Below are 25,756 nucleotides of genomic sequence, written 5' to 3' on the forward strand. Positions count from 1 at the left end.
CTTCAGGGAGCCGGTAGGCCGGCTTTTCAAGGCTGCCGCTCCCACCAACAGCCCTCCCCTCAGTCCGCCTCCGCGGTGCAGCGGATGGTGAGTGCGCCTAGCGCAGCTGCAGGAGGTCTCCCTTGGCGTCCGGCGGCTTCAGGGAGCCGGTAGGCCGGCTTTTCAAGGCTGCCGCTCCCACCAACAGCCCTCCCCTCAGTCCGCCTCCGCGGTGCAGCGGATGGTGAGTGCGCCTAGCGCAGCTGCAGGAGGTCTCCCTTGGCGTCCGGCGGCTTCAGGGAGCCGGTAGGCCGGCTTTTCAAGGCTGCCGCTCCCACCAACAGCCCTCCCCTCAGTCCGCCTCCGCGGTGCAGCGGATGGTGAGTGCCTAGTTAGATTTCTTTTGTCTAAAATGTAGTGAAAAATAAAGGGAGTGATAATGGAGGTTAGATGGAATATTCAAATATGTTGTCTGCAACAGAGGATATTAAAGGAATATTGCACCGTTATTTCACACTTGCCATTATTACCAAGTTTCATAACTTTCAGTTTAATTACTTCATTTGGCACAAATTCAGTGATTTTCTGTATATACAGTATCTACATTCCAAAATTGGGTAGGCCTTCACCATGGTACCATTAATTCAGTGGAAATTTGCTTGATTCTACCAAGTTAGATGGGATACAGGCAGGGAGAAAGGGGTGGCCAGACACCGCTCCTTTCTGCCCCGGATGGAGGCTGCAGCAGACAAAGGCTGCAGCCCCCGCAAGGCTTAAAAAAACCCCTGCTCACAGCGGGTTCTTTTTCCACTGTGTGTGGGGTGCCATTAGCATGCTCACACACAACAATGACATCCACACAGCGCCAAACTTTTTGGATGTGGTGCTCCATGGATGTCATCATTGCACACCCCGTGTAAATGGCAGTGCGGCGTGCGGTAGGTCTTGGGAGCCCTACAAAGTGCTGGTCTGTCAAGTTAGGCACATAAACAAAGGCTGTTTCCAAATGCCTTCTTGGTGCACTAGTAAAGTTTTCTCTGAAGCTCAAGTATCCAGAAAAAAATAAGTGGGAGATTAACTATGACCTTCTGTAGTGCATCCATGGCATGTGTGCTTCCTAGTAACCAAGGAACAGTTCAGTCCACTGGTTTTGCAAACTAGTTCACATAGGATCATTACTGTGATGGTGGCTGTGGCTGTTTAAAACACAGCTATTTACAGTTCTCTATTTCACAAGCTTTTCTTGTAGTTCTGAGGGTTTGGCCATGCAATTACGAATGAAAAAAAGAATAGCAGTCAATCTTGTGATGGAAAATGCCAGAACTTCACAGGAAGCCAGTTGTGCAAAGACAATTTGTTAGCTGTGGTAGCCTCTATGATGGAGCTTCCAGCAGTTTCCTCATGCCCCTTCCATCTCAACTTTGGGTGATATCTGAGAAAAAGGTCTTCTTGGTCATGGCTCCCCATTTGTCAGTTCCCAAGGATAATTACTTGGTAGCTATGTTCCAGTCCCATGTAACTATGTTTTTATTTTCCTTGACTTTTAACAGCTGATCATTTTATAGCTGCTGTTTATGGTATTGGTTGATTGACTGATTATTGGAAATATGCCATTTTTGTGAATTGGCTTGAAGCCCTAGTTTACTGTATATGTTTTCATCTCTTGAATGTGAAAATTACTCGTATTAAATATTCAAAACCTTTAAAAATTTGAAATTGTCCCCATCTCTTTCTCCCCCCTTGCCTCTCCCCACTTTTTTTTTAAAAAACCTTTCATTTGAAGTGATTCTAAGGACATGTATACATTATCATTTTGTGTTAGTCCTGGTAGATCATTTACTGAGCAGAATTATGCAGTTGCTTCAGCAGTTCAATAGATGGTTTAACAGTTTTAAAAAGTGACCTAACATTATGTTCTGTTATGGCAGAGTGAAACCTTCGCCTCCTGAAGGAGCCAAATCTAATCCATCGAAGAGGCATAGAGACCGACTGAATGCTGAGTTGGATCGCCTGGCTTGTCTTCTGCCATTCCCTCAGGATGTTATAGCCAAGCTGGATAAACTATCTGTGCTTAGGCTCAGTGTTAGTTACCTGAGAGCCAAAAGTTTCTTTGATGGTAAGAAATTTGAGTTTGTTTCCTTGACTGACTATGAGTATTCTGTTAACATCAGCCTTGTGTTTCTTCCTTTAAAAGTGAATGTTTTGAAACAAGTAAAAGCCAATGTCCTGAGTCACATTCCTAATGAGTCTTCAGAATTATATTGTGTGTGGCCTTTTAGAGTCTTAACATCTTTTTTTTAACATGGCTTCTTCTATGGTGGAGTGGGGGTGGGCAGTAAGACTTACCCATTGTAAGGCACATTCATACATAAGACTGCAATTATAATTGTAGGTTCTAATTTTACAATTTCATGGCCCAGTTTATTTTCATCATGTAACAAGAACATGGAAAATGTGTTTATACAAATCGTTGTTGTTGTTGTTGAGGTGGCAAATTGTAAGAGAAAGAAATAGACCTATTACATGTCGTATCAGTGTTCACAAAATTGTGTTTGTGTGTATTCTTGTAATGAAGCAAAGCCAGCATTTCAAAAAGTGGAAGTTGTAGATTACAGTGTTTTACTTGAGAACTGGGTGCTATGGCCCTGGCCCTGTATTGCCATGAGGATTTCTAGATACGCAGCTTAATATCTAAATTGTATCATGAGATACTTCAAATAGCCCTTGTACTTTTTTAAAACCTTGTTTTAGTTTAACTTATGGAGTAAATGTAGCTTTTAGCCAAAGTGGATATTTTTATTTCACTTTGCAATGGACTTGTCAAAAACATAATGCTTATGTTAGTCATGTGATATCATTTTAGGATCTTATGTTCACCATACTATACAGTTTTGTGTACATTTGCTTTGTTTTTACTTGTCAAAACACTGTTTGGGCCTTCTTGACTTAAAGATATAGTGCAGCATCTCTGTTTCTTAAGTAGTTAACAGTGAAATCTTGCATACATTTAGGGATGCCATATCCCGGTGGCCGCCGGGAAAATCACGCTTTTGGGGGCCCCTCCCGGTCACGGTCCGGTTTGGCCCCCAGCCATGCCTTGGTCCCGGTTCGGGGCCTGCTCCTGCGGCCATTGCCGCTGCCGCTAATGCGGCTGGCCACGGCGCCAACCCACCTCCTCCTCCTCTTCTGGAGTGGTGGGCAGCGCCAACCCACCTCCTTCGCCAGCTCCGCCTTCCTCCTCCTCAGTGGCAGCAGCGCCACCGTCACCGCACCTCCCGTGCGCGCCTGCGCGCAGGCCTCTGAAACAAGAGCTCATCCTCTGGTTTGTTGCCAGCCAACCATTGGCCAGCTGGCCAAAGGGGATGGGCTCCTCTGCGCGCGCCGCCCAGGCGTCAGCAGGGGCCAGGGGCAGTGATCGTGGCGGGCCCCCGCGTGCCTTCCTGGCCTTTAAGGAGGCCTGGGACTCCTTAAAGACCAGGGAAGAGGGAGGAGGCTGGCCGGGATTGTGGCGATCGCGGCCGGCCCCCGCTCTCCTCCCTGGCTTCTAAGGAGGCTTGAGCCTCCTTAAAGGCCAGGGAAGAGGGAAGAGGCCGGCCGTGATCACAGTGATCGTGGCCAGCCCCTGCGCCCCTTCCTGGCTTCTAAGGAGGCCTCGGTCTCCTCAGAGGCCAGGAAGGAGGGACACTTTTTTTTGTAGGACACTGTTTTTATTAAATGGAGGATGCCCTGTGCCCCTTTCTTGGCCTTTAAGGAGGCCTCGGTCTCCTTAGAGGCCGGGAAGGGGCGTGGGCTGACCTCCATTTTAAAAAAAAGTCCTACATTTGAAAATGTTGTCCTACATTTGTCCCGGTTTGGCGGTCCTGACATATGGCAACCCTACATGCATATAGTCATTGCTGTCCCCCTATATCCAGTTACCTAATATCCCCTGTATCCACTTACCTACTCCTAAGTGAACATAGGGTTGCTGCATTTCTATATTATTATTATTATTATTATTATTATTATTTGTATCCCATTCTTTTCCCAGAACTGGGACTCAATAACTACTAATATATCACAGCTGTATTATGGAAGAGGTAAGGAAAGTTTGAGCATTAAATAGTTTAAACGTTTTAGACTAATTTTAACATTTTACACAAGCTACCAAGGAAGCCAAGCAGTTTAAGGGAAGAGACCATGGCCTCCTTTACCAGTTTCACTCTCCCTGCCCTGCTTGCCAGATAGAAAGCAGTGACTGTGCTCTGAAGTTATGTGCAATATGTAGTTCTCCCCATAGCAGCCAACCTGAGGGGCTTAACACTGAAATACCACAGATCTCAAAACAACTAGTGACAAATTGCAACACTTTTCATTTTGCACCCAAGCTGTGTTTTGCAGAAGAGGAAAACATCTTTAAAGGTGAAGGGATGTATTAAAATATTGCTGCTTTTAATTTGTAATGTGTCATGCCTGGAAGTCTCAACATGCACTTCGCATACCTGCTTCATAAAGACTGCAGTGCTTACAATGGGCAAATCAACTGCTTTAGGAATGCCTATGAACTGACTTCCCACGCTTCGGGCATCAGAACAAAGCCAGGACTGTTTGGTGTGTCACTGGCTGCTCCCAGCCCATGCAGATGTGACTCTAACCATTTCCAGCATGCTTTGCTTCTGTAGCCTGCAGTGCAGTGACAGCTTTTTTCCCCCAGAGGCAACCAGTAAGGTTAAGAAGGTGTGCTCTGGGCTGGCAGCCATGTACCTGCCTCTTTTACTTATTTTCCTCCCCTGCTCTGGATAATCGTGATGTTGCATAAGAGAGTAAACACAAGCGGATGAGTGAGAGGAAGAGGGAAAGATAATTTGTCAGGCAGGCAGGTCCTTCTCATACACAGGGCCTAGTGAAAGCATATGTATTGTATAGAGTCTTAAAATACTAGGTAAATACAGACTTTAATATTGTGATTCACATTGTGGGTGTAGTTAGGAGGCTCTTGTTAACAGTTTGCTGAAGTGAAGGGAAATGCAAAATGAATAACAGGATATAAATGAGGGGCGTGTAGATTCCTGAGGAAAGTAGAATATAAACATGCAGTCATATGATCACATTTGAAAGGAAACTCAAGGTTTTGCTGTAACAATAGATTTTCCCTTGCAAAGAAAGCACTTGCATATTTCCAAGTTTAAATAATCCAGTTAGGAAGTAGGTAAGTCAGACACAAGAGACTTAGTCAGAAAATCCCATTATAAAATGTGTAAAACTTGAAAAACTTTTACGAACTGGTCAGATGTGGCTTGTAATGTGTTTTCTGTTTCTGTTGAGGTAGTAAGTAATTTTGAATTCTTATAGAACAGTTGAATTAAGCAAGTTTGCATAAAAAAGATTTCCTAATATTCTGTGGTATGAACTTTTTCCTGTATTCCTCTACAATTGATTACTTTTCCTTGCAAAGAAGTAAAATTTTACCGTTATAAAATGCCACCAGTGTACTGTTTTAGTAAATAGTAAAGATTTAAGAAACTCAAGCATAATAAAAAGGTGAGTAATATTACCACATTTGATACATTTCTGATCCTGCTTTATTCAGTTCCTCTATGTTCAGGGGATAAATTATTTTGGAACATGAATGACTGGGAACATTTAGCTCATATACCTGATTTGGGAAACAGTTTCCCACTGCATATCTGGCTTTATGCTACTGTAGATGAGAAACTGTACATTTGATAGACCTCAGACTATCATGTCTATAACCAAGGTATATGAAGCCAAGCATGTGTAAAAGATTTTTAGTTTTGCAAAAAGGATACTTTCATAATATATGCATAGGGAAGCCTGAAAAAAGAATGAATCCAAGTGGAAATTGAGTCTGAAATCTCACCAGGAGCTAAAATACTAAACTAAGGCCTGTTACAGACTGCCAAAATAAAGCTGCTTCAGGTCTCTTTGGAGGTATGCTATTTAAATAATGCATGGGTCCTAAAAGTCTAGAGGTCGCGCCAAAACCACACTCCATTCCTAAGCACTGGAGTGCAGCTTTGGTGCAGCTTCCGGATTCTTAGGATGCATGCATCATTTAAATAGCATACCTCCAAAGAGACCCGAAGCAGCTTTATTTTGGCAGTCTGTAACAGGCCTAAAGCTATTTTACTTTGGGCATATCTTGAATTGACATGACTCACTGGAAAAGAGGATAACACTTAGTAAAGTGGAAGGCAGTAAGAAAAACTGAAGACCACATTGCAATTGGATTGAAGCCCGACTTTTCAAGACCTGAGCAGGTCTGTTGATTATCCAAGGCTCTTGGAGGTTTCTTATTCATAGGTTTACCATAAATTGAAGACAGTTTAATGGCACATAACAATAACATTAGGGAAGCAGTAGAAATGAGTCAGAAATTTTCTAGGAAATGAAGAAGCTTTTTCGAAAATAAAGTAGCAATTATGTTTTTAACTGTGAAGCTTCCCAGGAAGAGAAGACTAAAAGGTGTGAGAGAATCATGCATTGAATGGCATAACTGCAAGATAAGTTGTTTTTTTAAGGGGTGGGGGAGTTGTCTTTAGAGGCAGAATAGTTTGGAAAAGTGAATTTCTGTAACAAGAGAAAATAATAAAAGTTAAGACAGTGATTACCAGTCTTTCATGTTCTTCTGTCTGTAATGATTTGGGGCTACATTTATTTTCGGATGTATGATGGTAGCCATGCACAGTGGAAGCTCTTGAGGATTTCCCTCATCCAAGGAAGAAAAACTCAAAGAAGAAAAAAAGGATAAGCTAAATTTAGCTAAAATGTGACTTAAAATAACAGTTACAATTAAATCTCATTATATAAGTACCAGCTAAACCTATACTTTGAGTCTCATGAAAATTAATTTATGGATGTCATATGCATTTCAAGCATGAAAAAAAGCAAGAAAATTAATGTTTCTTGAATAAATATTAGATCAAGAGTGTGAGAGATGAGAGCTAGTTAGAGATGTTTGAAGGACCCCCTATATCTACTTATTATGGAGAGAAAAAGTTTAAAGTTGAATGTTTTAAAAAAAATTAAAAAAAAGGAATGGTGTGATAGCCAAGTGCTTTTTGGATACTCAGTTTAAGACCATCCATCTCTGCATCTATATAGCTTTCTGGTACTCTCTGTCTTTGTTGTCATTCCTGTTCTACTGGAATATTATCCCACCTATAATAGCTATGCAGAGTACATAAATGCCCACAGATGGATAAGAGGGCACTATATAAGTATTTCTGTAGAATTTAAGAGTCCCATCAGATGGCACTGCTGCAGTAGCAAGTATAAAACATTTTACAGTATACAACTTTAACTTCTCTCGATTTACTTAGTTCTTTTTCTTGCATTTGTAATCGTGTAAGGTTTTTTGTCACATTGTCCAATTCTACAGTTTTTAATTCCAATTTTCCTACTTTCTTTTTTACTTCGTTAACCTTAGTTGTAATTCCTTTAATTGTATCTTTCAAATCCCCTATCTCTTTTGTGAAGTCTTGCCTTAGCTCATTTCAGAGTCCTTAATTTCTTGCCTTATGTTTGTCTCTATTTTTTGAATTGCTTCCAGTATTTTAAAATTTGGATCCGTAGTTTTTATCTCAAATGATGGTCTTCTTACTAGAGTCTGTTTAAACTCCATAGATTGCTGTACTTTCCTTTCTTTTTCTCTTGTCATCATCATTATTTTTTCCATTTCTGTACCACCTGTAGTCTAAATATATTTTCATCCTGTGGAAATTTATTTCTATTTCCATGTGGGTTTTGGCCTTTATATTATCAACAATAAACAGTTCTCTTATATCAGTATATTTAACAAATCCTGCAGACCCTTTAATCCAACCCCAGTTCTATATTTCCTTTAGCCCTTTAAAATAGTCTGCTTTGAATTATACTGTCTAGCTAGAAATATATCTGTGATTTGCAATGTAGTTTGCCCTCCAGCCTATAAATGTCGCTAACACAGTCAGGTTAAATTACAGCTGTGAGGCTTTGCTTCACTTTCTTAGTTTGTCTACCGCTCTTGTTTCCTTCTCTCCCTGGTTCTCTCTCCTAATTCTTCTCCTCCCTCGCGACATCCAGTCTCGCTGTTTCTTTCTCTTCTCACACAACAACAACCATCCACCCCCCGAGTGACTCACAGCCCCTTTCTGCTTATTCCTCTGCTTCTCTTCCTGGTCCGTCACTTTCCTTCTCTTTTCACCAGCGTCTGCTTCTCCTCCTGACTCTATTTCCCCTCTTCTTTCTCGCCACCGTCTACTTCTCTTCCTCATCCGTCGTCAGCTTTACTTCAGCTTTGCTTCCACCCTCTCATATTCTTCTACTCCTGGTCCATCGCCTATTTTTCTTTGTATCCTTCAATTCTTTACCTCTACAACATCAACTTCTCTTCCGTAGTCTATTGCTTGCTGTCCACCCTGTCCTCTTTCTTTCTTTCTTTCTTCCTTCCTTCCTTCCTTCCTTCCTTCCTTCCTTTCTTCTTCTCCCTTCTCAAACTTCTCTCTCCCACACTTCCCTCCTTTCTTTTTTCAACCTCTCTCAGTTACCGTCCCCTCCATAGTGGTGCTCCTTTTCTCCGCTTCTATTCTCTTCTCTTAATTCTCGCCAATCACTCTCCTCTCACCGATCTGCACATTGTACTGCCAGACAGGCTGCTCTCCTGTTGAGTTCGGTGCTCCTGCCTCTTTCCAATGGAACTTCATAGACCATGCTTACAGTCCTTAATCTTTAGTCTTTGTCTCTAGTAATAGTTTCTTCTCTCCTCCGATAAAGGCTTCAAGAAAGAGGAACTTATATATCAGGTAGCTATCTTCTTTACGTTTATTTCCTCTCTTCTTCTTCTTCTTCTTAAAAAATGGTTTTTGCCAGAGCTTTGCCCAGTAGCCCCAAATTGCAGCTGTGGTATACCCGCGTCCCTTGAAGGGCTTTCCCTAGTCCCGAAGTTTATATCTCAGGGGCTGGCAAGGCTCCCGAAATGGGGACCCCATGGATCCTTCCGTCTCCCCTTTATCGGGGGGACTTTTAGCCGTTTGTTTGATAGTCTTAGGTGACTATAAACCACCGCGATTGGCATCGCTTACTACTGCTTCTGTAGTTTGTGACTGTCGTCCCACCATCTTTACCGGAAGTCTGATTTAGCATTTGCGGTTTTGATTATTCACGAATGTTAAGCCTGCTGGCGTGCACTTCTCCTCTCCCCTAGGGCTTTTCTCTTTGGAGAAAAATAAGCCCAGGATGAAGGGAGCAGGCCTGGAGTAGGGCGTGCCACCTACTCCTCGTCTCCCCCACCCCCACCCCGTAGATTTAGCCAGTTCTGGGAAGGAACCGAAGGACAGAGGGATGAGGAGAAGCAGGTATGGAATGACCTGATTTCCCTCATCTCCTCGCACTCTGGTCCTTTAACTGACTCCCAGAACTGGTTAAATCCAGGAGAGGTCAGGGGAAAATCTGGGCAAGTTCCCTCTGGCTTCTCACATGCCTCAAACAGCTGTCCCCAGGCATCATAGGGGAGGCGCTTACTTTATTCACAAAATTTTCATATTTGCAAGGGTCCTGTCCTCCTAACCCCCACAAATGCGGAGGGATGATTGTAGTTCCTTTATATTGGTTTTTTTCACAGTAAAGAGGCTGAATTTTTGTCTAGGTGGGAGGAGCTTGTATTGTAGAATGGATAATATATATTGTATCCCTAAAGTACAGAAACTATGTCTGGTATTGCGGTAATGGAAACTTAACATAATTTGAAATGACAATAGTTTCTTGTCAGTCTTTTAAAACTTTGCCTCAGTGTTTGCTTCCGTGGTTTTGAGGTTACCTTAGAATGACTTTTTATAGTTCTCACCAGAAATAATTATTTATTTCCCCTGATTTTTCTTACGAACGTACAAAGTCAAAACAGATTACAACACATTAAGTCATGTTACCTGTCTATACAGAAAGTCAGCGTAAAGCCTGTCTACTTGGGAGTACAGTGGGCCCTTGTTATCTGCTGGAGTTTGGTTCCAGGACACCCCCCCCCCCGCCTTCCTGGTGGATAACAGAATCTGTGGATGCTCAAGTCCCATTAAATATAATGGCACAACAAAATGGTGTCCCTTATATAAAATGGAAAATCAAGGTTTGGTATTTGGAATTTATTCTTTTTTGGAATATTTTCAAGCCATGGATGCTCTAATCTATGGATAAAAAATCTGTGGGTAAAGAGAGTCGACTGTAAATCTCATTACATTTAGTGTAGCTTAATACTAGATAAATAGGAATCAGATTGCAGCCTAACTACACCAGTAAATAACTCAGTAGATCTCATATAGCAGTGGTGGCGAAGCTATGACTCAGAGCCCTCTCTGTGGACATGCATGCCATTGCGTTCGCCAGAGTTCGTTACTAGAAAGCCAGAGGAAAGTGGCACTTTGCCATAAATAGTGGGTTTTGGGTTGCAGTTTGGGCACTCGGTTGCTAAAAGATTTGACATCACTGTCATATAGAACCTTATATAAAAGACAGTTGGGAAAAAAAATTCTTTTTCTGAATGCCTCTGTTCTCAACATGTAGCGAACTGCCTCTTCTGTCTCCAGGCTACATGCACTTTGTAGATGTGCTTTTAATGTAAATGTTAGGCAACCTACTGTACTTTGAGAGGAACTGCTTCAGGTGTGTGTATGCTGTAGTTTGATACAGTATGGAATTCTAGTTTTGCATTGTTTTTCCCCTTAGGAGGTCTTGATTTCAAACAGTGCATCTTTAGGTAGCCTTGAGCAATTCAGTTTCTTAGCCTCTATTCCCACTATAAAAGGCACCTACATTGCAAGGTTTTCCTAAATATTGTTAAAAAAATACTTCTGAGCACTTTCATTTCTTGTATCTCTGCTTTTCTTTAACAACAGCCAAAGAAACAATTTCCTGTAATTAAAATGCATTTGGATGATTTGTGCAGGAGAGATAACAGTAATTCCATTTTTCTTCCTTCTCAGTTTGGTGTTCAGGTATTTTGAGTATGGCACTTTAAGTAGTGAAGACATAATAAAATATTATTTTCTGATTTATTTGCCATATATACTTGTGTGTAAGTCAAGAAATTTTAGTAAAAAAATCAGCCCAAAAAACCTGGGTTGACTTATCCACAGGTCAGTGTAAGTACTGCACCTTAACGCCTTATTTTTTTCAAGAAAGGAACAACTTCCTTCTCTGAGTAGAGTGGCAAAATGTGAGAGTTTAGTCTGTCCTGGGAGAACCTAAAAGAAACACAGGCCCCATTTACACTCTGCTGTGACATCCCATTAGGCCTTTTTGAATACCTTAGCAGTAAAATGATGGCCGCAGTGGCTTTCTGGCGCCTCCCCTGAAAGAAGCACTGAGAGTGTCGAGGGGGTCGGTACTTCTTTTAAGTTCTTCCAAGATGGACTTCGTTTTCACCTTTTGCTTCTATATTCAAAGAATGGGATTCTAGCAGTGTTATTGAAGAAATAAGCAATCAGGCTTTGAAGAATTTGAATAAGACATTTGTGCATGTTTGTTGCACGCACAAATGGGTCAAAGTCAGGCAAAATTATCACATTAAAGTTAAAGGCTATAACCACTGCTTATGTAGTCACCATTTTCTTTACTTTGCCTTTACCTCCTTTTTGATGTGTATGCATTTCCTTAGCCCAGCCTGCACCTGGTTGCCTCCCCCACACATCACTCGCACCCCATTTACTATCGTTCTCTCCTCATCCAACCATCCTTTAGGATGAGCACAGTTGTGCCTGCCGGAAATTTTCAGATTCTTTGGAATCATTTTCTTTGCTTTATTCTTTACATACTTTGTTATATGCCCCTAAGTTTTAACTTAAGCTTAGTCATAGGTTGTATTAAGATCCATAATTTTGACCCCCAAACCAGCCTTCAGTGTTTACACAGATATATATATATAGTAACTGCTAAATATGTAGCCTGCTTCTCCCCTGCTCCCAAATACTGCTACTCTCAATAGTATCACAAATTTGATATAATGTAATAAAGTACAAATTAAAATAGAGAACAAAAATTATTTAAGCAAAACATCAGGAACGATCATCTAAGACTATTTACAGGCCAGAGTTTGAAAAAATAAAACCCAACCTAGCCAATATTCTCATGTGCTTTTTTTGTATTAGGGAGACAGGAAGAAGGTCCCCCTCCTGATTGTTTTAAAATCCGCTTGCAAGTTGTGCAGCCCTTTGTAGGTCATACTGAGCACATGGGGCTGACGCTGGAAACATACCAGTTGTTAATGGGCATGTAGTCATGTAATTCCTGTTACCGTCTTCAGTCTTCTGTGTCCAGCATTCTGAATCATTGGAAATTTCTCAACATTCTTCTGAGGCAGCAATGAATGGGTGTATGCTCCCAGTATGTACGTACAAAGCCTTGACATCCAGGTTCAAAGCCAAATCCTGGGGTGAGTAGATCCCCGAAGGCAGAAGTGAGATGAAAAAGAGTATTAAATCCTATCCAAGAAAGGTTGAACCCCTTTTTGATAGTTTGCAAGTTGAATTCTTCTTTCCAAATATTCCTTATTTAACAGAGGATGGCAACTGAGCAGGTCCCACGTTACACTTTATCATTTGTACATGGAAGAAAAAAAAATGAGATTTTAGACTTACTTTGAAATACAGGCTTTCCTCCATTTGTGAGGACTTTGAATCTGTGTCTCTCGCTTACTTGCGAGGGGCAAACAGAAGGATTTAAAAGGGGGCATGCACCTGTGCCACTATTCAAGCCAATATGGCTTGCATATTGGTGGATTTCCATTTTTGCGGAGGGGTCCAGAATGGATCCCCGTGAAAACGGAGGGGCGACTGTATAAAAGCTTTCCCAGATATGCATAAGCCTAGGGTTCTCAAGTTTCCAACCCACTATCTTTTACACAGCTACATAGAGGAGACTGATAGCACTTACTTCTTGTTAAGAACTAACCACCATTCCCTGTTGCTTCTAGATAGAAATGTGACATATTGTAAAGCACTGCAGGTTAAGAAACCATAGTTCTTCTTCGTGGTCTCTGCGAATCATACAAATGGGTTTCACTGCGCCTGCGCAGTGCTGCTCGGAACCTACTGGAATCACTGGGCAGAGTTAACTCTGCAACATATTGAAACTTTTTGGCGGTAACTCCGCCCACCCGTTATAAGGCCCCTGCCTTCCCGCTCTTTTCCCCCAGTTCCTTTTTTCCGCCGCACTAGCTTGCTTCATGGAACTTTCGCTTGCTTTGCTTGCTGTGAATCACTTTCGTTTTTGTTTTTTTGATCGCGAACTGTTAATCTTGACCATTCTTCTGTCTCCCGCCCCTGCCGTAACTGGACTTTCGGACTGTTGACCTCGTTTTCGGCTTCTCCTTGGCTTTGTCGATCTTGGAAATGACTTGCACCTTTCAAGAAGTGCCGACCATTTGCGGGGGCAAGGTGCCCGTCAAGACCCCGCACTCCTCTGCTTGCCCTGTGCACTGCGGCATAGTGAAAACATGACACCTAGGCCTGCCTGCTCTGCCAGATCCCTCTCGTCCTCACAGGCCCGGAAGGAAAAAAACCCGCCTGTAGTCCCGGCTCAATTCGGCATTGCCCTTGGTGGAAGTGTGCCAAGAGGGAGGTTCGCGGTCGCGTCATCTTCTGTTCCCGCCATTCGCGCGCCCCCGCCTCATCTTCTCTCGGGCCAGTGTGCTCCCGCGTCGGATCTTGGAGAAGCCGCCGCTCCCCAGCGTGGTGTGTGTTCCCGGCCGGGACCCCTTCCACCCCTCTGATGCGCCCGTGCTCCAAACGCCCAGATTCCCATCCACGACAACCCCTCCAATCCGCTCCCCACAAGTCGTCGGAGCGGACTGAGGGTACCAGAGCGACCTCAAACCAGCGGTGAAGATTGGCGGGCCTCACGTCTCGAAGAAGGCCACCGAGCCGGAGGTCCACTCGCCCCTCGCCTTCATCCCCAAGGCCCCATCCAAGATCGCCCGCATGCCCGAAGCCTAAGGAGCTTGGCTGGGCCTGCTGGTAAGGCGGGAAAAGCTCCCCAAGGCCTTCGTCGTTCGGCAGCGGCGACCTTCCTCACTGGACCTCTCGCCGACAATCCGTTCTTCCCCGGGAGGAGCCTCCCAGGCCCGGACGAAGAGGCACCACGACAAACCTCCGGTCGTTGCCCCTGACCCGAACAAGTCCAAACCCTCAGGATCGGACCTGCCAGATCCACGAAGGCGAAGGACAAGAAGCGCTCTCATCCAAACAGGCGCGCCTTCCGCTTCGGCAGCTCCCCGCGACCCGGAGCCGCCGCCCGTAGACCCGGTGGAGACCCCTTCCTTGGCTACCGCGACACTCCAATGCCTTGCCCACCATGACTTTGTCCACTCCCGGAGACCGCGACGACACCGCTCTCCCTCGCTCCCCAGAGCACCGGCTCGCACCTCCCACCCGCGCAACCAACGACCGGAGGGAACGACCAGCCCCCGCCGCCGGCATGACATTCCGACCTCTTCTTCGGACACGAGTCGCCCGCCAGTACTACGTGTTCTGTTCGGAAGAGGACAGAGCTTTTGAGGGAGCTTCACCAGGCTGCTGAACCACCATCCCGTAGACCGTGCCACCCCGTCCAGCATCTGCCGTCCCACTTCGCGTCCCAACCGTTGTCGGTCTACTGAGAGGTCGCCCCGTCTTCACCCCGCCCGGCGTTGCCTCCCGGTCTTAGCTGACCTCGCTCCAACTCCCGCCCGAGATCCCAGGTCGGAGTTGACGGATCCTCTCCCTCCGACCTGCGACTCCGATAAGACGCAGCCGCTGCTTTCCTTCTGAGGCACCCTCGGACGTGGATGTTCCTCTTTGGACCGGCCTCCCACCAGAGGCTGCACAACCCAGAGCACGTCTTCCCCATGCCGACGACATCCGCGTTCCTAGTCCACCAGAGCCACGTCGTCAAAATGCGCGGGCCCTCGACATCAAGCCTCGCTTCCGCCGGAAGACGACGCCCCCCCGAGCGCACCCCGGTTGAGCCGTCGGTGTGCACGGACGATTGCGGCTGCCCACGGACGAGCTCGACTACTTCCGCTTGCCTGCCCCTCTCCTTCCCGCCTCCAAGACCTCGTGACGAGGTCCTGGGGACTCTCCGGACACCCGTCGGCGCCCCCCTCCCGCCAAGGTGGAGTCGTCTATAGGTCTCCCCTGCGAGTTGCCCCCTTTGTTGGCCCGAACACCCCCGGCCGAACTCTGCATCATGGATGGAGCCAACACAGCTCGTCCCGAAGCAGGACCACCCTCCCCTGGAGACGGCCGGAGGCGAAGAAGGTGGCCGGACTGGCCAAGAAGGCGTATCGGCATCGGCTCTTGGTTCAAGGCTGCCACCTACACCCCTTGCGATGCGGGGCCTACATCCAGACCTCATGCGAACGATCTCCCCCCTAGCCTCCCGGACGCTCCCAGATGACATCCAGAGGCCAGCTGGTTGGAGGAGATCATGGACGAGGCCCTTCCATTGCGAATTTGGCCCTCATCACCACTTCCAGGATATGGCCCGCCGCCGTTCGGGGAGGGCCATTGTCAAGCATCCATGCGCCACTTCGACGCACGACTCTCGATTGAGGGCCTCCGACCTCAACCCTACGCGTCATGGCGAGCCATCTGAGGACATGCCCCTGTCGACGAGGACCGGGCTCTTCCACGTTGAGACCGCCGACCGCCTGAAACCGCAAGTTTAGGATGAAGGCGGCGCGGGCGAAGAAGCCCACGGGCTATGCCCTCCGCACCGGCTTCCTCCTGTTTGGAGCGTCAGCTGCCCGTGGCAGCCCCAAGGTCAGTACAGGGGACCTTCCCTCAGGAGATCGGCAGCCCAGCCAGCAGGGCACCCCAGAGACACCGACCTTCCACTCGACCGTTTCCTCCTCCTCTGGCCGATCGCCCAACTTCCCCCTCGGATCCCGGTACCGACAAAGTCACGCCGGCAGGACATCGAACAAGCGGGTAAGAAGAGAGCCTGAAGGGACGCAGCGCCCCCGCGTCGTTCTCTCCTTCACCCTATTTCTTTCTTGAAATTCTGGAGGCCCTTCGCTACACCTGGGCCTCCATAACATCGCGACTCTGGGGCTCTCAACATCGTACGCCCTTAGGGAGTATGCCCTCACCTTCCAAGAGCTCCCTCCAACGGAGCCTTCATGTCCCACTCCCCCCACGGACACCCTTCTCGGACGAAAGTGCGCACCTTTGCCTTGGTAAAGGGGCCAACCCTCCCCTTTGCCGCCTCCGACCAATGTCTCGCCGGCCTTTTTCTCCAGGTACTTCACAGCGTACCGAAGCCCGGATGGGGGATCAGGCCCATCCTGGCCTTGAGACAATTGAACTTGTTCCTTGACTACCGCGCTTTCGAAATCGTAACCTTGCGGCTTCCATTCTGCCGCTACTCACCAGGGTCCTGTGGTCGCCGTACCGTCGACCTGAGGAAGCCCCCCCTTACTTCCACCGCGGATCCGAGAGCCCCCCACGGGAGATTCCTCGCCTTCGGCCTGTCGCGCTCCGCCCCCGTACCACTACAACGCTTGCACCTTCCTTTCGGCTGGGCACGGCCTCCTACGAGTTTCACAACGTGCAGGCCCACCGAGTTGGTGGCCTACCTTCATCAGACGGGCTTTATGAGTCTTTCCTACCTGGACGCCTGGCTGTTTGCAAGCGAATCCAAAGACGAGCCTCAGGAGGCAAGTCTAATTCGCCTTGCCCACATTTTCGACTCCCTCGCCGGGCCTGGTCGTCTCAACAGGGAAAAGTCCCACTTCACACCGACCAGGCAGGTCAAGTTCATCGCGGGCCATCCTCGACTCCGAAAACTGCCTAGCCTGCCCCTCCCTCCGGACCGGTTCAGGCCCTGACAACGTCCCTCAGGCGTGCATTCCCACAGAACGGTTGAGACCTAGAGAGACGTCTCCAATTCGCCACTGGGCCACCATGGCATCGACGAATTCGTCACTCCCCTGGGCAAGACTTCGTCTTCGACCTCTCCAATCCTGGTTCCTCTACGTCTCTCTCCGTTGGAGGACCCATCCTTCAAAGTGGCTCACCGGTACCGAGACCGGTAGCCGCCCCTTCCCTCAGATGGTGGCTAGACAGCTCCGAACGCTCTGCAACCGGGCTGCCCTTCATCAGCCCCCAGGCAAACTTGACTCTGATGACAACCGATGAATCCCTGGAAGGTAAGGATGGGCCGCGCCCCACCTGCACCCTAGATTCGCTCGTCAAAGACAGGTGGTCGCACAAGACAAGCTCCTCCACATCAACGCCTTGGAGATGCTCGCCAGTGGTAGAAGGCTTTGAGGGCGTTCGAGTTCGCGTCACGCGGACGATTGCGTCCTCCTGAGGACGGACAACACCACCCGTGATGCTAATACATAACACAACAACCGGTGTGGTACCAGATCCAGGACCCACTGCTCGACTTCACGCTCCGCATCTTGGTACTGGTGCATCCAGAGCCGCGCGTCGTCTCCAGGCCAATTCACCTCCCCCCATTCCCGGGTGAGGACAACGAGCTGGCCAGATCGCCTAAGCAGATCTCCTTCGGTGTGCCCACGAGTGGAGGCTCCATCCAAAGATGGTAAGCCCTAAGCCGACCTATTCGATCGGTGGTTGGAACCACCCGCGATCGACCTCTTCGCGTACCAGGTTGCGAACAGCCCTACTTGTACCCAGTTCTGCTCCAGGAAGCGATTGGACGGATCCCTAGGAGACGCATTCGCCTTTCCTCTGGACGGGGGAGCTCTTCTACGCCCTTCCCTACGTTCACTCTCATCATCAGAGTGCGTGTCCCAAGATGACACCGGACCGCTCGCCAGCGATCCTGACACCCGTGGTGGTGCGCCGAAGACAGCACGTGCGTTCGCCATCCCTTCTCCACCTCTCCAGGAGCTGCTTCCTCCTCGTCTCGACCCTCGCCCAGACCTGCCCTGCTCGATCCAGGACAGACGAAATTCTCCACCCGACATCGGAACCTGCCCGCTTGGCTAGACCTGGAGGATTTTCCCTGACTGCCTTTCCGGAGGCAGTGAGGACGGTGATCCTGAGCTCGAGGAAACCTTCCATCCAGCGCTTTATGCCCTAAAATGGGAGGAGATTTTGCCCTTCCTTGACCAAAAGCGGACCTTGCTTTCTCTGCCCCCAGGTGTCCACTCCCGGCGTGCTGCCCCCCCGCAGTTTTTTGATGGCACTTTTTGCTGGAGGGCTGTCCTCACATCCATCCAATGCCTACCTGTCTGCATTTGTGCCCACCCCAAATCCCAGTTCGGGGGGGGAGGGTTTCTTTCTTCAAAGAAGACCCCTTGTTGAAGGGGTTCCTGAGGGTTGTGCCAACCTTTATCCTCCTGCGTCCGGTACCACCGCCTTCGGCTTGGTGGCGCTTGGAGTCCGGTTACGTCCGCCCCTCCAATCCAAGCCCCATTTGAAAACGATGGCCACAGCTGACTTTGAGACTCTTGACTTGGAAAACAACCCGCTTTTCTGTGGCCATCACCTCTGCGCCCTGTGCGGGCGAACTCTGTGCCTTCCGGAGGACCAGCCATTCTTACGGTTTCCAAAAGGACAAAGTGGTCCTCACGTACTGGACATAACCTTCTTGCCGAAGGTTGGTCTGACTTTCCACATGTGCCAGGCCATTTCTGTTGCCCACTCTAGCATCCAACCCGACGTGGATGAGGAGCCGACGCCTACATCTCTTGATGTCAGGAGAGCCACTGTGCATTTTACCTGGACCGAACTGCTGCCTCCAGTATCGCTGTCCGAGAGACTTTTCCAATTGCTACTCGGAACCGAAAGAAAATGGTTGCCTGTGTCGCGCCAGAGGTTTTCCAAATGGGTGGCTCCGGTACCATCCACCCTCTGCTATGCAAACTGTTAGGCAAGCCTCTCCCCTGGCAGGCGTTCAGGCCCCTTCCCAAGGTCAATGGCCAGAATCCTCTGCATTCCTGTCGGGGCTTCCCTTGGAGGATGTCTGCTAAGGCTGCTGTCTGGTCCCCACCTTTAACCTTTATTACACATTACAGGTTTGACACCAGGGCCATCCGAAAGGGCACGCCCCAGCTTCGGGCGGGCTGGTTGGTTTCAGGGCGTTTCAGGGTTGCCATTGCTTGCCATACTCTTGTTTGTGTTCACTACATTGTACAGTTTACACTGTTCACAGTTGTTGACTGTTGGTTTTTGCCCCACAAGTTCTGGGAGACCGGTCTTTGCAGCCTCGTCCCCCCATGCTCTGTGTTGATCTGTGCTACATAAACACAAAGACCTGATCTTTTATGCGTTCAAGGTGTTTTCTTGTATCAATATACCTTGGTTCCCCCTCGCCTTTGGTTCCGGACACTCCTCCGCCGATCTTAGCTTGTCGTCTCAACCATTTGTCTGATCGCAGCGCCACGCCGACGCGTCGACGGCCAGGTTGATTACCTGTCCCGTCTTTCTTCGCGTGGTCCTCTTGTGCCTCCCTCCCCACTCCCCCCCGGTCCGTCCCCTCCGTGTCCTGCCCCCCTTGGCTCTTTCCCTCAAGCCCAACCCACAAACACAAAAAACACACAAAAAACAACAAAAATCCCACCAAACACACAACCCACACACAACAAACAAAACAAAAAAAAAACACCCAAAAACAAACACCACTTCTGCTGGCTGGCGGCAAAATTGCGGAACTGCGCGCGCAAAATGAGCGGGAAGGCAGGGGCCCCTGCTCTCTCTATAACGGTTGGGCGGCGTTACCGCCAAAAAGTTTCAATCTGTAAAAAGTTTTTTAATATGTGCCCTAGAGTTAACTCTGCCCAGCATTGATTCCGTAGGTTCCGAGCCGCCGCCACAGACACTGCGCAGGCGCCAAGTTGAAACCCCATGTTATGTATCGCAGATGACCACTCGACGAAAATACTGTTACAGCGTAAGCAAACCCTGCCTTTCTTAACGGTGTTTTCCAACCTGCAGGCTTTAGAATATTTTGAGATTCTGGCTTGATCTGGATTGTCTTTTACGACGTCTTACAGCTGAAGAAGGGGAGAATAATGCTTCAGATTCCAAAGATTCCAAAGAACCAGCATTTTCATTGTTTTTGAAACTGAACACAGCCTGCTTTCCTGGTATTATAACAAGTATGGAGCAATAATGCCTCTGTGTGTGTGTTCATGTAACAGTTAATGTCCCTATAGTAAAGATGAACTTAATTTATATTTAATATTAACTGTGTTTGTACAGATCAAAAATACATAGAGTGTATGTTAAAGGCCAGCCTGCAGCCTATTTACCCTTGAGACAAATTCTAATAAGAATGAAAACATATGGTTTCAATAATTGTGGCAAGAAACGTTCTCTCCCAGAAGTCCCAATGCTGTGCTGTAGTTTAAAATATCACACATCCATCCAGTGGACATCCTGCAATATCCATGAAAATTTATAATTTGAGTTTAATTTTAAATTACATTTTAAAGAACACCCTTTGTGGAGTATAAATTAGAATTAAAGCAAAGCATATTTCCAAGATCAGTATCTCCTTCATGACTCAGCAGCTTTGCTTAACTGCACTTTGTTTCTTGTAGAAATGCTTGCTTTCCTGTTTGATTTTATCAGAATTCTGATAAGGAAGTAAGACTTTCTTGTAGAGCTGAAATTTGTACATGTTTATAGTTATAGCCATTCATAACATAATCAGTTTTCCTTGTATAAACAAGAGTTCCCCTTCTGTAAAAACAAATGCTACTTTGTAAATGCTTTCATTAGAATAATAGGCTGAAGAATAGTCAATTGGTTAAAAACAATAATTGGCAATTGTTCCTTCTCACAGACACTCGGCCACCTAAGTTCTTTATCTACAGTATTTGCAAGTTTGAAGGGGCTTACTCAAAAATAAGGCAACAGACTCTGTATTTCAGTACTAAATATGTTATCTAAACATCATATTTAGATGTTTCAAGTGTATTGAAATTTTTTTGTTAATTTCAGAAAAATGGGGGGAAGTATCCTGACAAGAACTTGACTTCCAGAACATTGATGAGAGTTTAACCTATAAAAATTATGATAAAATAGAGTAGCTACTACATTGTCTGAATAAGTCAGCTGTGATACAAAGGCACTAAAGTACACCCATATACAGAAGCTTTAATGCTTCCCATAGTTGTTTGGTTAAGTTGTTGTACGGTGCATGCTTCTTGAACCACAGTGCATTCTGGTACTCCTTCTTCCAAAACTGTTTCATACCTTTGCCCTTCCTATAGATATGATAGTGGTTTTTAAGTGACAAGCATTTTTTTTAAAAGGCCTTGCTTGAGTATTCTTTCTATATTTCTTAATATTCATTTTAATACAAATATTTGATTACTTTTAATCACCAATTTCTAACTTTTGGCAGGTAACAAAAGTATTGCAACATTTTTATTTTACTATATTTGACATCTTCAGGATGAGAGGCAGGTTGCTGTTTTCCATATATGTATAGTATATAGAATTTTGATGGTAGTGCCGCTCTTGCCTTCTGCTGGCTAAAGTTGTTATCCGTGAGTGATTTCAGGCTCCCCAAAAAAATGTTTTTAAGAACAAATATCTGTTAACTCTCCAAGCTCCTGGGTATCTATAGTTAGAACAATATTGCAGAGCTATGACATTAATGTGGTCTCACTTCCAAATTATTCCACCCGTAGAGTCAAGCAACTGATTAAGGAGAAAATTTATCTTTCTTCCAAATGGGCTGATCTTCTTGCACTCTCGAACTCTTCTTTTTCTTTTTGGTACCCATTGTACAAGACATTGTTTGGGTTAGAGCATTACTTTATTAATCTTATTCTGGCCCCTGCTAGAAAAGCATTTACTGCTCTAAGATACCAATGTATGCCTTCTACCTATTTGACAGGCAGATATAACACTCCTGTCCATCTAAGATTATGTATCTGCAAAACCAGGGAAGTGGAGAATATCAAACATTATCTTTTACATTGTCCTCTGTATACTGTATATCCCCTAGACAAAGGTTTCTTGAATGTATTTTAAAATTCCTTTCCGATAGATCTTGCCTTCAGCAGATTTGTGTCCTTTAGGCCAGCGACAATGTATTTGTTACTTCTATGGTAGCAAAATTCGGTTTAGCCACTAGCAAGATTAGAATCAGTTTTCTTGATCGGAATGATGGCTAGAACCATTCTAGTTTTATGTTTTTAATATTTTATCATTTTTGATGTATTATTGTTTTTTGTTGATGGGTTTCTCTTACTAATTTTACCATGTTGTTTTATTTGTGGTTTTTGTGCCTTGGTGTGTGTGTGTGTGTTTGTTTTTGTGGTTTTTTGTTTTGTTTTACTGTTTTTGTATTTACCGTTTGGATCTATTTTATAGATCTATTTTATATTGTGACGGCTTTTAGCTTTTAACAATAAACTTTCCTGATGAGAAAGGCTGATGATTAAACAGAATCATAGAGTTGGAAGAGATCACAGGGGCCATTGAGTTCAATCCCCTGCCAAGCACACACTAATCACATCACCCCCAACAGATGGCCATTCAGCCTCTCTTTAAAAACTTCCAAAGAAGGAGACCTACTACTCTCCAAGAGAGTGTCTCCCACTGTCAACAGCTTTGTCTGTCAGGAAGTTCCTCCTGAGATTTAGGTGGAATCTCTTTTCCTGTAGTTTGAAACTGTTGCTCCTTGTCCTAGTCTCTGAGGTTGTGGAAAACAAGCCTATTCCTTCTTTGATATGACATCCCTTCAAATATTTAAGCATGACTATTATGTCCCCTCATCCTTCTTTTCATCAGGCTAAACGTTCCCAGCTCCCTAAGCTGCTCTTCATAGGGCATGGCTTCCAGACCTTTCACCATTTTGGTTGCCCTCCTCTGGAGGCACTAAAGAATACCAAATATTATTTGATTTACAATATACAAAAAACTGAAACAAGACCCAGCAAAACCAGCAGAAAAATGAACACCCTCATCAAAAACTCCTCAGTTCAGCCAACCACAAGACAAAGTTTGTGCACATCTGAGGCTCTCTCACCAAGACTACTGTATATGGACTTCCCAAGATCCACAAAGATTCCATTCCACTCCAACCCATAGTGAGTGCCATTGGATCCCCCACATATGACTTGGCCAAGTTTCTGGCCACACAATTACAAACCCATACACGGCAGATCCCCCACTACATCAAGGACTCAGCTTACTTCATAGGAAAAATCAATAACCTAGAACTAAAACCTGGAGACATATTAATCAGCTTTGATGTGGTCTCTCTGTTCACCAAAGTCCCCATAATGGACACCATGATACTCAACCAACAGATTTTTGCAGAAGACATCACAACCCTGTTCGAACATTTCCTCACCACAAGCTATTTCCAGTGGGACAATGGACTCTACAAGCAGAGAGATGGGGTAGCAATGGGAAGCCCTCCGAGCCCTGTGATAGCAAACTTTTACATGGAAAACTTTGAAAAGCAAGCCCTGGAAACAGCACCGAAAAAGCCCACAACTTGGGTCTGATACGTGGATGACACTTTCACCATTTGGAGCCATGGAGAAGAAGATCTGGCTGTGTACCTGAACTGTCTGAACAACATCAACCCCAACATCCAATTCACTATGGAAAAAGAAAAGGAAGGAACACTGCCATTCTTGGATGCCCTAGTCATTGGCAAACCGAACCAACGTTTGGGTCACACAGTATACAGAAAACCTACACATACAGACAGATACCTGCACAAGAACTCCAACCATCACCCAGGACAAAAAAGAAGCACAATCAAAACACTGTTAGACTGGGCAAAATGCATCTGCGAACCCCATTTCTTGGAAGATGAATTGAAGCACCTAGACCGGGCTAATGGTTACTCCAGTTCAGACATCAGAAGGGCCGCCAGGCCCAGAAAAAACCAGAGGAGGGAAGACAAACAACCACCCAAAAGGAAGGTATTTTTACCATACATCAAAGGAGTCACAGACAGAATAGGGAAACTGGTGAGGAAACACAACCTTCAAATGGTTTACAAACCGACAAAGAAAATTCAGCAAATGCTTCACTCAGCCAAGGACCAGAGAGACCCTCTCACATCCGAAGGAGTTTACCGCATACCATGCAGCTGCAGATGAGTCTACATAGGGACCACCAAACGCAGTGTGCAAACAAGAATCAAGGAACATGAGAGACACTGCAGACTGAGCCAGCCAGAAAAATCAACAGTAGCAGAACGTTACAAACCATCCTGGGCATAAAATACTGTTTGAAAACACTGAAATTTTGGATCATGCCAACGACTACCATGTCAGGCTGCACAGGAAAGCCATTGAAATCCACAAACACCTGGACAATTTTCAACCGGAAAGAGGAAACCCTTAAAATAAACAAGGTTTGGCTACCAGTCCTGAAAAATAGCAAGATGAAGACTCAACAAATGCAAATGAGAAATCTCCCAGGGTCAGGGGTTTCCCAGCAGACAATGAGCACTAATCAAGCAGACACTAATCCTCCTTTGCATAGCCTCCCACCCTGAGGCCTGCCATTAGCAACAGAAAAATATACATGCAAATCACTCCTGCCTGTCCAGGGCATACAATATATTTATACCCAACTCCTTTCCAGGCAAGCATTCTCTGAAGATGCCAGCCACAGATGCTGCCGAAACGTCAGGAAGAAACTCTTAGAACATAGCCACAAAGCCCAAAACACCCACAAAAAACTATGGATGCCGGGCATGAAAGCCTTCGACTTCACATTATTTGATTTATTTGGCATTTGACTAACTGTTTTGAAATACATCTGAGGTATTCTTTACATCCTATTACAGTTACATTTAACTCATTAGCTTGCACCCTATAAGGGCTGCATTTTTAAAAAGATAGTGTGGTGTTACAAATTGTGTACAGACCGGGGCTGCATCTGCACTGCAGAATTAGTGCGGTTTTGACACCACTTTAACTGCCATGGCTTAATGCTGTGGAATCCTGGGATTGTTGTTTGTTTTGGTACCAGAGTCCTCTGATAGAGCAGGCCAAAGATCTCACAAAACTACAAATCTCAGAATTCCATAGCATTGGGCCATGACAGCTTAATACCTGTATCATGGTATCCAGATCATGGTACCTGTCTTGAATGGCCATGTGGGATGTAAGTGGAAGGCACAGTGATTTTATTCCTATCTGCAGGGCCAGTTTCGGACTAGCATTGGGGAATTCTAGTTCAGCCTCCCTGGCCATTATGCTGTGGGGTGCACATGATTCCATCTTGTCTCTTATGCTGTTATATATGAAGCCATTGGGAGAAGTCATTAGCAGTTTGGGTTAGAGTGCCATCTGTGTGCTGTTGACACCCAGCTCTTCAGAATTGGCTGAGACTGCTCAGGTGCTGCTCAGTGCCTGAATGCTAGAATGGACTAGATGAAGACCAGTAAACTGAAGAGATGACAAGACAGTCTATGTGATTGGTGATCCTTGAGCAACGTGTCCTGGATGGGGTTGCACTCCCCACCTCCAAGGAATAGGTACATAACCTGGAAGTACTCCTAGATTTCTCTTTCTTTCTAGAGGCCCAAGCAGACTCTGTGGCTTGGAGTACTTGGTACCAGATCCAACTGGTGCACTAGCCACAGCCTTTCCTGTACAGAAATAGTTTTGCCATCATAGTCGATTCACTAATAATAGTAAGCCATGCACTACTAATTTCCTGATTAGAATATATGGCTAGTGGTACAAAGCTCCAGCAAATGCAAAATGCATCAGCAAGATTTTTCACAACATATGGAAAGGGTTAACGGATCTGTGCTAGCTGCCAGTTCACTTGTGATCTGGATTCAGGGTGCTCATTATGACATT

The 25,756-nt window shown here is 45.9% G+C and overlaps 1 protein-coding gene across 1 annotated transcript in view; it reads left to right on the top strand.

Moving 5' to 3' along the window:
• AHR (aryl hydrocarbon receptor) overlaps positions 1 to 25,756 on the top strand; it is a 78,436-nt gene that overhangs the window by 10,956 nt on the left and 41,724 nt on the right. The window contains exon 2 of the mRNA XM_042473436.1: positions 1,908 to 2,095. Coding sequence (XP_042329370.1) covers positions 1,908 to 2,095 — 188 coding nt within the window. The remainder of the gene's footprint in view (positions 1 to 1,907; positions 2,096 to 25,756) is intronic.

This window comes from Sceloporus undulatus, chromosome 6 (genome assembly GCF_019175285.1).
Source record: "Sceloporus undulatus isolate JIND9_A2432 ecotype Alabama chromosome 6, SceUnd_v1.1, whole genome shotgun sequence".
Classification (NCBI taxonomy): Eukaryota; Metazoa; Chordata; class Lepidosauria; order Squamata; family Phrynosomatidae; genus Sceloporus; species Sceloporus undulatus.